General features: G+C 39.8%; 1 protein-coding gene across 5 annotated transcripts in view; it reads left to right on the plus strand.

Moving 5' to 3' along the window:
• Positions 1-1329: 1329 nt before the first annotated feature.
• apbb2b (amyloid beta (A4) precursor protein-binding, family B, member 2b) overlaps positions 1330-12500 on the plus strand; it is a 25877-nt gene continuing 14706 nt past the window's right edge. For 2 of the 5 annotated variants that reach the window (XM_083532812.1, XM_083532813.1), the window contains exons 1-7: positions 1330-1458; positions 2052-2098; positions 3324-4232; positions 8932-9152; positions 9992-10183; positions 10664-10738; positions 11490-11543. In XM_083532812.1, coding sequence (XP_083388938.1) covers positions 3326-4232; positions 8932-9152; positions 9992-10183; positions 10664-10738; positions 11490-11543 — 1449 coding nt within the window. In that variant the 5' untranslated portion in view covers positions 1330-1458; positions 2052-2098; positions 3324-3325. Of the gene's footprint in view, positions 1459-2051; positions 2099-3323; positions 4233-5715; positions 5838-8931; positions 9153-9991; positions 10184-10663; positions 10739-11489; positions 11544-12500 lie in introns of those variants that run through there. The other 3 variants (XM_083532814.1, XM_083532815.1, XM_083532816.1) reach the window with 2 other exon arrangements.

Consider the following 12500-nt stretch of genomic DNA (forward strand, 5'->3'; position numbering starts at 1 on the left):
AAGGACTCCAACACACTCACACTGTGTTTATACAGATGTATTCAATGAAGAGCATAAAGAGTATAACTTTCTTGCCATGTTTTCTTTCTTTCTTTCTTGCTTTCTTGCTTTCTTTCTTTCTTTCTTTCTTTTCCATTTGTACCAAAGTTTTTTATTTTCTTTGCTCTTCAAACCCGTCCATCATTTACTCACGCCACCATTTCAAATTGTGGATTTTTTTTCCTGGTCTCTTAATTTTTACGCTCATTCTTCCGTTAATTCTGTCATCTACACTGACTTTTCCTTCCTTCCATCATTTTGAATATTTCACTCATTTGTTTTAAAACACCGTTTTCAACAGTATCTGTGTTTTTAAGTGCATGCGACAGAGAGAGAGAGAAAGTATATAGTGTGTGTGAGTGAGTGTGCGTGTGTGTTTGTGCATATGTGTGCGTGCGTGCATGGTTTTCCCTCCATGTTGTTGAGTAATTAAAGTTTTCCAAAACAGACATGCCAGGAATTCTTCAGCTCTCTCTCTCAAATTCCTCCCGATTTTTTTAACCTCTCCGCCGATTCTAAAGAAAGATGTGTGGCTGCAAAGCTGCTATTTGGGAAGTGTGTTTTCTGTGTGTGTATGTGAGAGAGTGAGAGTGAGGCAGCACGAGAGAGAGTGTGTGTGTGTGTGTGTGTGTGTGTGTGTGTGTGTGTGTGTATGTCTGTGTGGAAAGCTGTAGTGCAAATCTTTCAGGCTGTAAGCACACTAAAGTCCCAGGAGCTCATTTCCTCCATTGATTATTTGTTTGTTTTTCTATTTTTTATTACATCACCATTATTTTATCATCCTCCTGTGAAAATAATGTTTTTTCACTTTTTTTTTTTTCCTAATAATCAATCTTCTTTCTTAAAAGAAAAGAAAAGACCAGCACCTTGAAATTAGGTCTGAATTACAATAACATCCTGTGATCATATCGGAGTGTTTATATTTTTGGAAAGATTTCTTATTATATTACCCAGAAGCTCTGAAAGCCCCGCCCCCTTTTCTCCTAGCTCATGAAAATCCTAAGACCTAACACTGTATAGACATTTAGAAAATACTTTAACTGACACGTTAATCTCAAATGATAATTAAAAAAAGATGATTTTGGCTTGCAATCGTATATATACACAACTGTGTCTATATTTCTTAACTATATTTGCTTATAAGCTTCTCATACATCTTCCCACTGTGACTTGTTTACATGCACAGTAGCATTTCTCCCAAAACACACACACACACACACACACACACACACACACACTCAGCATTTTCTCCTTGTGTGTTAAACCGATTAATCCTGTTGTGTTGCAGGCTCTCATTAGCATTTCTGGGCAACGTTTGCACCAAGGCCACTTTCTGCTCGTTCACTCGGGTGATGCTCTGAGTGGCTGCATCATGGCTCCAGACGCTCTGTGGAAACACCCACAGTCCTTCTCTCTCTGGTGAGTCCATACCGTCTATGACTTCAGTGTGTGTGTGTGAATACACAGTTCAATAATTGATATTCAGATTATTGGAAGCACATTTGGAGGCCCACATGTGTTTATATCCAGCTAAAATGTTCAGTGTAATTTTAAACGCTGCACATACTGAGGCGCGGCTGTGACCCACCCAAGGGGTGCGTATTTTTCCAAGGACAAACATCTGGCAGGTCCCTCCAGGCCAACATATCTCCCTTACACACACACACACACACACACTGACTAGTAGTGTAGTCTGTGATATGGCTGCAACTCTAACGCACTTAGACTCAGTAAATAAATTCTCATTATTAATTGAACATCTCCTCTGTTCCTCAACTCCACAATACCAACTGTAACTTTAAATGGATAAAAAGCACATGGAGGTTTATTCGACTTTAAATTTAAATGCTTAGTACTCAATGTTCATGGAAACAGAACAATCTCAGGATGGGTGATTATCCCCCCTTCAATTTTTTTATTTAGTGAGCACATCATATCGAGGAGATTGAGTTTTATATTGTGTTTGATTTTAATACGGATGTATAATATTTTATCTGTTTTTTAATTACCAGATTTTCATCATCAACCTCCATTGATAAGCAAAAAAATCAATTTCAAGGTGAGATCTCTCTCCCTCTCTCTGTCTCTCTCTCTCCCTCTCTCTGTCTCTCTCCCTCTCTCTGTCTCTCCCCCTCTCTCTCTTATTCTCCCTCCTGCTCACTTTCTTTTCCTCTTTTCTCTCTTTCTCTTCCCCTATTCTTTCCTTATATCCAATATGTTAAGAAACTGATGCAAGTCTACTCCTACAATCGTCATATAGATTATTTGCATTTCCATTCAAAACCCTGATTAAGTTTTTGCTTTTATTGCCATATAAAATTAATCATGTCATCATCCGTTATTCATAAATTTAGAAGTAATAGATTTTGAAGTAATGACACTAAATATCGCTGGATCGCCGGAAGCCTACGTTTATGCTTACGTGGCTTACACCACGTGAAGACGTGGCTCGGGAGGTCTTTCGGTGAATAAATAAAACAATATATTTCCAAAAGTTTGCATAAGTACGGTATGTGTTTTTGAGCATCGCATTCCACATTTATTCTCAGTTTGCTCTTATAATTCCCTCCACTTTTCTGGGAAGCTGTTCCACTAGATTTTGGAGTGTGCTTGTGGATTTTACTATAATTTTATTATATCGCATTCAATGATACGATTGTGTGCCTCCAAATTTGTGGTAACAGTTTGGAGAAAAAACACGTGGCAGAAAGGGTCAGGTGTCCAATACTTTTGTTCATATCGTGTATTTTATAAGGTATTGGGTATAAATATCCAGGATGTAGATAAAGACTGATAACAGAATAAGAAAAGACCTGAAGGCTTCAAAACAAACAAAAAAAAAGATTGCATTTCTCTGATAAATAATAAATATTTTAATTTTGTTTAAATATAATTTTAAATAATCAGAATTTAATAAAAATAAACTGTATGTAATAATCAGATTTAGGGCTAAAACAATTCCTTGAGTAATTTGAATACAAAAATGCATTATTATTATTATTATTATTATTATTGGTGTAGGGACCAGAAATGAAGGATGAAGAAATATTGTCGTAATTGCGAGAAGTAAAGTCGTAACTGCGAGAAATAAAGTCGTAATTGCACGAAATGTCAGAATTGCGAGAAAAAAAAGTCGGAATTAGAAAGGTTTTTTTTATGTGGCGTACAGTGCGTTTACCTTTAAGAAGTCATTTCTGCGGTAGAATACTCCATGACTAAACGAATCAGATTTGTATGTAAAGTTTGTGACTCATGTTTGTACGGTGCCGTGTTTTATTTTTCAGCCATGATGTCGGTTTGCGTTCCCTCCCCGCACAGTTCCTCTCCTTCCATGGATGTGGCTAACTGCAATGGACCTCCAGTGGCTCCGCCCACCTCCCTCAGCCTACGCTCCTCCCACAACCAGCTACTTAGTGACGACGTGGTCAATCAGGGCCAGGTCACGCCCCCTAAGTGTCGCAAGAAATATGCGATGATGAGCATGCAGAGCGCCATGGGGCTCGTTGACGGGGCTACACCGGCTCCTTCATCCTCCTCCTCGCCATCCTCCGTCACAGGGGGCAACGCTACTAATCTAAAGCTGGCGAAGAACGGCGTGAACCAGCTCCGCAAAGCGGCCGAGTTCCAGGACCAAAACAAGAACACGACGAGTGAAGAGAGCGAAGGAAACGCAGAAGCAGATTCGGAGCTGGACTTATGCATCGAAGGCCAGACGGATGACTTCGACGAGCCGATAAACAAAGACACAAGCCTTTTTCTAAATGACGAGGAAGCAGCCGAGGACTCGAACACGGACGAGGATTCTAATGAGCTTCTCAACCTGTCTGAAAAAACTGAACTTCTCAGGAAGTCTCCTCAGCTTCAGAAGGACAAGCTCTTCCTGGAGTCGCACGCTGAAGAGCTTTTTCTGGACGAGTCCCAGGATTATGGCGTCACAGTCACATCGCTGAAGCAGAAAGAGCTCAGCTCTTCTTTTTTAGGAAAACATCACAGCCCAGAGGACACGCCCCTTCTGTCCATCGGCTCATCCTCCACCTCGTCTTCCCCGGAGACGAAAAAGGACAGGCCTCGGACCGGGGCAAAGACGGACCGCGCGCTGCATCGCATCCAGAACCTTCCACCTAGTGATGAGGAGTCTAGCTGGACCACCTTGTCTCAGGACAGCACCTCACTGGGCTCGCCAGAAGACATAGGTCAGTGATTTTACACTGTGTGTGTGTGTGTGTGTGTGTGTGTGTGTGTGTGTGTGTGTGTGTGTGTGATTTAAATGTTGTTTCTGCCTTTCGTTGTGTTCAGATGTTACATTTCACATTGACTAGAACATCAAAGTTAGATATTGCAGCTTTTGTGTGTGCGTGTGTGTGTGTGGTATTTAGCTGCGGTTTGGCAATGGCATTACGGTTGTTTGCTCGGGCATGATGTTGGATTTTTGTGTGTGTGTGTGTGTGTGTGTGTGTGTGTGTGTGTGTGTGTGTGTGTGTGTGTGTGTGTGTGTGTAGTTGCCTGGAACAAACACCCGCAAAGAACTACTGCTCTGATTTAACCGTTTCACAGCCTGTGTTTTGAACACCTTCTATCAGAACCTGATTATTGAAAATCATCTGGAAAATCAAGACTGATTAAAGGTCGTAGAGACGGGAATAAGGTCATGATAAAGTGAACTGTCAAGCGTTCTTTTGTTTTGTTAAATTATTTGATTAAAATGCGGCTATAAAGTAAAAACACTGTCTGCACAGAAGTTTGTTCTAAACACAAGATCGATGTGTGCTTTTTGAACATCCGATTCCACATTCAGTCCCCATTTGCTGCTATTATAACCCTCGTTCTTCTGGGAAGATGTCCCACTAGATTTTGTGGAGATCATTCACATGCTAGAGTGTAAGTAAGGTCAGGTACTGATGTAGGTGAGGAGGTGAGGAAGCCTGAGGTGCAGTCAGAGTTCACATTCAACCCGAAGGTGTTCAGTAGGGTTTATATCTCTACAGCAGGAGATCTTTTACTCTAACACATGTACAGCAGATCTACATGGATCTGGCTTTGTGCACAGGGGTAGGTCATGTTGGAGCAGGTTTGGGTCTCCTAGTTCAAGTGAAGGCAAAGTTTCATGCTCCCACATCCAGAGACGTCCAGTACAATTGTGTCCCTTTAACTCTTTGGTCTTTTTTTTTGGTCTTGTTTGTCTTTCTGTCATTTTCTCACTCTGTGTTTCTCTTTGGACACTTTTTTCTATATTTCTTTATCTCTCCTCTCTCTCTGCATTTCCCTTTCTATATCTCTCTTTTTCTTCTCTTTTCTTGTATCATATTTTTTTCTCTGTCTGCTATTCTGTTCCTCTCTCTCCCTCCCTCCTTCCCTGTTTTGGTCACATGGTAATGCTCTGGTTTATACTGGAAGAAAGATGATCTTAAGGTTGCCGGAGCAACCGAACATTTTGGGGTGCAATGGGCGGAGCTTGTTTTTTACACTTAGCCAGTCACATACCCTGTCCCGAAAGGAAACAGCTGTCCGTCTTCTTTAATAAACAATGAACAAGTAGAGCAGACTGGTACTTACCCTCCCTCTCTCTCTCCCTCCCTCTGTCCCTCTCTCTCTCTCTCTCTCTCTCTCTCTCTCTCTCTCTCTCTCTCTCTCTTTCTCTCTCTCTCTCTCTCCCTCCCTCCCTCCCTCCCTCCCTCGTCTCTCGCTCATGCTCTGTCTCTCCTGTCCATGTGCTCTTGTGCTTTAGATGCTGCTCAGTTATTCAGTCATGATGCTGGGTAAAGACTACATGTTGGCCATTGTCATAGTGAATTATGAGGGTAGGTACACTGTGTGTGTGTGTCGGTGTGTGTGTGTGTGTGTGTGTGTGTGTGTGAATGCTAATCTGTGCAGGTAGCACCTGTCTGCTTATGCATGCTCACGGAATCAGTCGGAGGTGAAAAAAGAGAGAGAGAGAGAGAGAGAGAGAGAGAGAGAGAGAGAGAGAGAGAGAGAGAGAGAGATTAAAGGAAGGAGAAGTGTCACGTGTGTGAGCTGATTTAAAAAACTTTGTGCTTCATGTGTGTTGATGGCCGTTAGTGTGTGTGTGTGTGTGTTTGTGTGTGTGTTTGTGTGTGTGTGTGTGTGTGTGTGTGTGTGTGTGTGTGTGTGTGTGTGTGTGTGTGTGTGTGTGTGTGTGTGTGTGTTTGTGTGTGTTTGTGTGTGTTTTAGCTCATAGCAGTGAAAAAGCTTGGCTCTCCCCTTCTCCCCTCCCCCTCAAGCTGCTGTTTTATAGACTGCAGAGAGAGAGAGAGAGAGAGAGAGAGAGAGAGAGAGAGAGAGGAGAGAGAGAGAGAGAGAGAGAGAGAGAGAGAGAGAGAGAGAGAGAGAGAGAGAGAGAGAGAGAGAGATGAAGGAAATAGGAGAGACGAGAAAAAGAAAGTGTGACGCATCCAAAAAGACAAGACTTGCTTCTGCTGTGCTTTGGCGATGCAGTGCCTAAGTCCAACCTGAATCACAGATCAGAACTCACACATGCTTTAGAGAGATGAGTGTGTGTGTGTCTGTGTATATGTGTTATACTGTGTGAAGGTCATGAGACAAATTAGAGTGAAGGCTGCCTGAGGAAGCTTAAACTGCAGGGACTGCAAATCCCATTATGCATTTTTCCCCTCCTCATTCCATCTTATTAGTGACCAGTTTTCCCACCTACGTCTTCTGTCGTTTTGTCTTTCTGATGCTGTGATACAGATGTTTTCCGAGTGCGACTTTACAGCGGTGCATGATCTATCACCTGTCACTCACAGCTGCTGCGGCCAGTCCCATGTAGGTTATGCATAAGAGGGCTGATAACAATTTGGTCAGGAAGATCTGTAGTAGAAATTTCTCAGATTTACAAATTGAGTCATCGAGATTGTGTTTCTTATCAGATACATTATACGGACAAAAGTATTTGGACACGTCTTTTTCTTCCAAAAACTGTTTCCACATATTTGGAGGCTCACAATTGTATAACACATCATGAAATTTTTACCTTTGGGATTAATGTGAACGCTGACTGCACCCCAGAATCCTCCTCGCCTCACCATCAGTACCTGACTTTACTAATACTCTTGCATCTGAATAAGCACAAATGTCCACAAAATCTGGAGGAACATCTTCCCAGAAGAGTGGAGGTTATTTTAACAGCAAATGAGGACTAAATATGGAATGGGATGTTGAAAAAAATAACATGCGCATCTTATACGCAGGTGTCCACAAACTTTTGACGTGTGCCAAATGCTGTAAATATAAACACTGGTTTATTATTGAATTGTGTGGATTTATTTAACGTGCAGCTTTTACATCACGGATTTGATGTAATTGGCCTTTTTGTGTTATCAGAGTAAATCTGCTTTCATATGGATTTATTTATTTATTTAATTTTATTTAAGATTTTACCTTCATCAAATTCTTCATTCAAACGTTGACATTTTCTTTTTTTTTGTATTTCTTTAAGTCTTTTTATTACAGAGGAATCCAACAATTATTCCAAAAATTATATGATTCTTTATTATATGCAAAGAGGAAACAAAACAAAACAATAATAATATAAAATACATTTTAAACAAAACAGAACAAACTACTACTTCTTTCGGCTGCTCCCATTAGGGGTCGCCACAACGGATCATCGTCCCCATACCCCCATACCCCCCATACCAAATCTCAATAAAATGATCCAGTTTATGTAACAAAACAAAACGATTTTTTTTCACACACATCTCCTTTCATCCAGAGCTGGGACTTTTTAAAAACTTTGGTATTCATTTTCTCGCAATAAGGAACCCATAGGACAACAACTGTTGTTGAGATTTCTGGAATGACCTGAGTTTATCTAAAACTGCGTGGATCAGGTTTTAACTCAACCTGTAACAGATAGAATTTGAAAATATATTTGTCCAAAATGGGAGTAACTTACAGCAAAGCGAATTACTGTGTAAGAGTGCATATTTTCTTTTTTCTTACCCGTTGTTATTTGGGTCATGGTGCAGCCTCGGTCTTTAACATGCAAGTGTGTGTGTGTGTGTGTGTGTGTGTATTTGTGTATTTGTGTATCATCTGTGTAGTCTCTCCGGACCACAAGCTCTTGTCCAATAATGTCCAAAACCGTGAATTTGAACAAGGTCTCAATTCCTGTTCATCTGTTTCTGCTTTTTTTAAAACTAAGTATTACGATTTATACTTTTGTATGATACGATTTCGATTCACGGTTTAATTGTTTCTGTCTGGAGGCTGTGCACTTTCACAAGGCCGCTAACGGAGGTACGTCTGCTTTACCAACCGCTTTACATTTTTGCAATTCCTATCCACACACACACACACACACACACACACACACACACACACACACACGCTCTCACGCTCTCACACACGCACTGTTTAAATCACTCATTCCAGAAACCACATCCTCATACAACATGTCCAGACCAGAGACCTTCCTCTTGCATTGAATGTTTATGTGCCGAGAACGGTGGAGTGTGTGTGTGTGTGTGTGTGTGTGTGTGTGTGTGTGTGTCACTGTGGTTTGTTTTTACAGTAGTAGTCATTGTGTGAGTAATACTCTTGCTAATAGATTAAATATGCTTGAAAATCCTCAGCTGTCCATAGGAAGACTGACATGCTGAGCATGTGTGTGTGTGTGCGCACGTGTGTCTGTGCGTGCATGTGTGTGTGTGTCTGTGCGTGTGTGTGTGTGTGTGTTCAAAGATTGTTCTAGCAACAGGTGACCACTGATCTACTTTTTCAAGTAATTTTAGTACAAGAATGTATTACTGGAATTATAAGTACCCTCTATAGACTATACAATATAGATTACTGTAACATATGTTTATGAATGTGTGTGTGTGTGTGTGTGTGTGTGTGTGTGTGTGTGTGTGTGTGTGTGTGTATTTGCAGATATCTGGGGAGAGCGCTCATTCCAGACAGACCCAGACCTGCCTCCGGGATGGAAGATGATGACCGACATGGCTGGCATTTATTACTGGCACATTCCCACCGGCACCACACAGTGGGAGAGACCCGGACCGTACCATCCTGCACCGACCGTCCCTCATCACGACGCACGACGCAAACAATCACTGGGCTCACTTTCTTCTTCACCCACTCCTGAACAAGAGGTGTGTATATATACACACACACACACACACACACACACACACACACACACACACATTCTCTGACACTCACTTTTCTCTGCCCAAAATTCAATTATTTCCACTTGATTTATTGTAAGCAGCTTCAGGCTCTCGCATAAAGGTTTATTTTGTACACACCTTACAAAAAGACCACCATCATGCATTTGTTTATTAATTTTTATTTATTTCTTATTTATTTATAAAATGCCTAAGAACAAAGAACAGATAAAAAGGCTCATGTTTGTAAGTGGTAAAATAAAAACAAAGAAAAGATGTGTTTTATATTTCAATCATTTTAATATAAATATTTTATATTACAATCATTTAAATACAAAGATTTTACACTCAAATTATATATGTTATATATATTTATGTATATTTTATTAAAATGAGATGAGGTGAGTCCGGGTGAGGCGATGAGCTAGGGCGTGTGTGTGTGTGTGTGTGTGTTGTGTGAAAAATGTTGGTCAGTATAGTGTTTGTTATGTTTTTATTGTATATAAAATTCTGCAGAATGAATCCTGAAGCGTGAATTTTTGTAAAAATATATTCAATATAAAGAAATACAGAATTTCTGCAACTTTCAAGCGCTAATGCTCTACGTTTATAAGATCATCTACTGAAGGAAAGATCTTCTGGCACTTCAGAAGCATCATCATCACCAATTTACTCACTGACTTTTGTTTATACTAATGCCAGTGATTCCTCTGTTTATGCTGAATTGGAATTGAATTTGTGTTAAATATTTTATTGTCTTTCATCACTATCTCTTTCTCTCACTTTGTCTCTTGCTCCCTCTCTCTCGTTCTCTTTCTCTCTAGGCGTCTCATGCAGAGGTGTTTTTCGGAGCGTCCTGTCGTTCAGACAGCACCGCGTCGGAAAGCTCCACTGAACCCGTACCAATCGCCCCCTCCTCGACGTGTCTTGTGCCCACCCCTCCCCTCTCTTCAAACTCCTCTTCTTCCTCCGATGCCAATGTTCCTTCCTGTGGGTTTGTCAACAGCTGCTACTTTGTGAGTCTCTTGCTCTCGTATACGTGCGCTTTTTCCAAGCCCGAGGCGAGCGTGTTCACGAATAAGCGTGTTTCCTACAGTATTACATTTCTATCATTCATAGGACACATAAATCTGTCTCTGAAAGACAATCGCCACCAAATCACATCATTTAATCTTTACAATCCCGTGGTCTAAAATCATTGTAGTAGTATTAAAATTATTACTTTAAATGTTAACAATTCAATTAAATATTATTATTATTATTATTATTATTATTATTATTATTATTATTATTATTATTATTATTATTATTGGCTTTTAAATAATACAGTTGTTCAGGAAATGTATACCAATTATGAATACAAAGCGTGTAAAGGCTGTGATGTCGCTTTATTACCCTTTTCAATTAATTATATGATCTTTGTAATAATAAAAATTCTGTGTGTGTGTGTGTGTGTGTGTGTGTGTGTGTGTGTGTGTGTGTGTGTGTGTGTGTAGCCTCGATCCTCATCACTGCAGATCATTCCAGAGAAAGACAAACACACAGAGACACATCATGGACAGGAGGATAAGGTAATGCTCTCTCAGTCTCTTGAATGTGTATATATATATATATATATATATATATATATATATATATATATATATATATATATATATATATATATATATATATATATATATATACTGTATATATATATTTATTTGTTTGTACATAGTGTTCCTCCTCTCCCCTCTTTTCCTCCTCATCTTATCTCAGTGTCTTCATGTGCATAATTTTTTATATTTATATTTATTTACATTTATATCAGTGAATCATAACCAGGTGACAAATTAAAGGGAAGAAACAGTGGTGTAATAGAGATTCATTGTAGCTCCTTGTGGACAAATCAGTACCAATCCCAGGTTCTGCCTCATTACTCTGTGATCCACCACTCATCCACAGGGTATGAGGGTTCAGTAAACAGTTAGATGGACATACTGTAACCAGGGGAATTGAATACCTTATTTATTTGAATTATGTTGTTTTTTCTTTAATTTGTCCTCTAAACACACTAATACAGAAAAGTACCTATAACGTATTTATTTGGTTGATTGTGGTACTGATAAGAGTTTGTATAAATTGAGTGGAATATTTGATATACATGTGTAGGAATAAAATCTTCATATGATGGCATCCCACACACACTTTAGTGTGCTTTATCCCTGTCTTGTCTTTCTCCTCCACTTTGAATTCTGTATGTGTATGCGCGTGTGTGTGTGTGTGTGTGTGTGTGTGTGTGTGTGTGTGTGTGTGTGTGCGTGTGTGAATAACCATGTGTAGAAACAGCCCTGGAGTGATTTTGCAGTGGGAAAGATTGATAGTGAGATCTGGAAGGTTAGTATGAGACAGAATTGCTCAGAGCTCCTACAGCAGAATGGCTCTTGAGGTCAAGCGATCATTTCTTGGACATGATGCTCGACCATACCCCCCCCCCCCCCTTTTTTTTTTTTTTTTTTTTTTTTTATTGGGAAAGGATCGGCCAATAGGATGCCATCTGGGGCGGACTTCAGTCGTTTTTATCGATGCTGAGTGAGACAGACGAGAAACTAATCGCTGCCGTCAGCTCCTGTCAATCGGATTTACGACCCGACTCCTCACAGCTCGCCGCAACACAGCGTTCATACATTTAATCCCAAACCCAATCTTAAAAGTGCCAAACACAGGCTCGGTAATGCACAAGGCTGCGGGATATTTAAATCTGACACAAGTATTTAGCATATGCTAATTTTACTGGGTAACTCCATTTGTTGTGAATTTAGAGGACAGGATTTTTTTTATATTCCTATAAAAGCAGGATGTTTTTCTCACTTATCATATAAACATTTATTTCTATAATAAATCAGCTTTATACTGTGTATAAAAGTACCTTTTCTATAAGTATGGATGAAATTATCCATTATTACTTTAGCAAAATTTTTAATTTATCTTTAAATTATAAATTGTAAACATAAACGTCATTTAGACTTTTGAATATATAACGATAACTATTGATTACTGATCAGTACGAAGACTGTGAAATCCATTAAGCCGTTCTGCTGTTGAAGCTCAGTGCTCTGAAACCTCTTGATTAATGGCTTCATCGCTGCACGGCCTGTAACCCCTGACCCCAACAATCACCTGGCTTCTGCCTGCCTCTGCTTGCCATGAGCCGCATACCGTCCTCTTGTTTACTGTGTTTTCCCTGCTGCTGGTGATGTGTATTTGCTCTTCACTTTGTTGTTTTATGTATAAAAAAAAATTTATTTAAATATATGACCAGGTGCAGTTTTTGTCCACTTAAAGTACCCCTGA

This window comes from Silurus aristotelis (genome assembly GCF_946808225.1).
Source record: "Silurus aristotelis genome assembly, chromosome: 27".
Lineage (NCBI taxonomy): Eukaryota > Metazoa > Chordata > Actinopteri > Siluriformes > Siluridae > Silurus > Silurus aristotelis.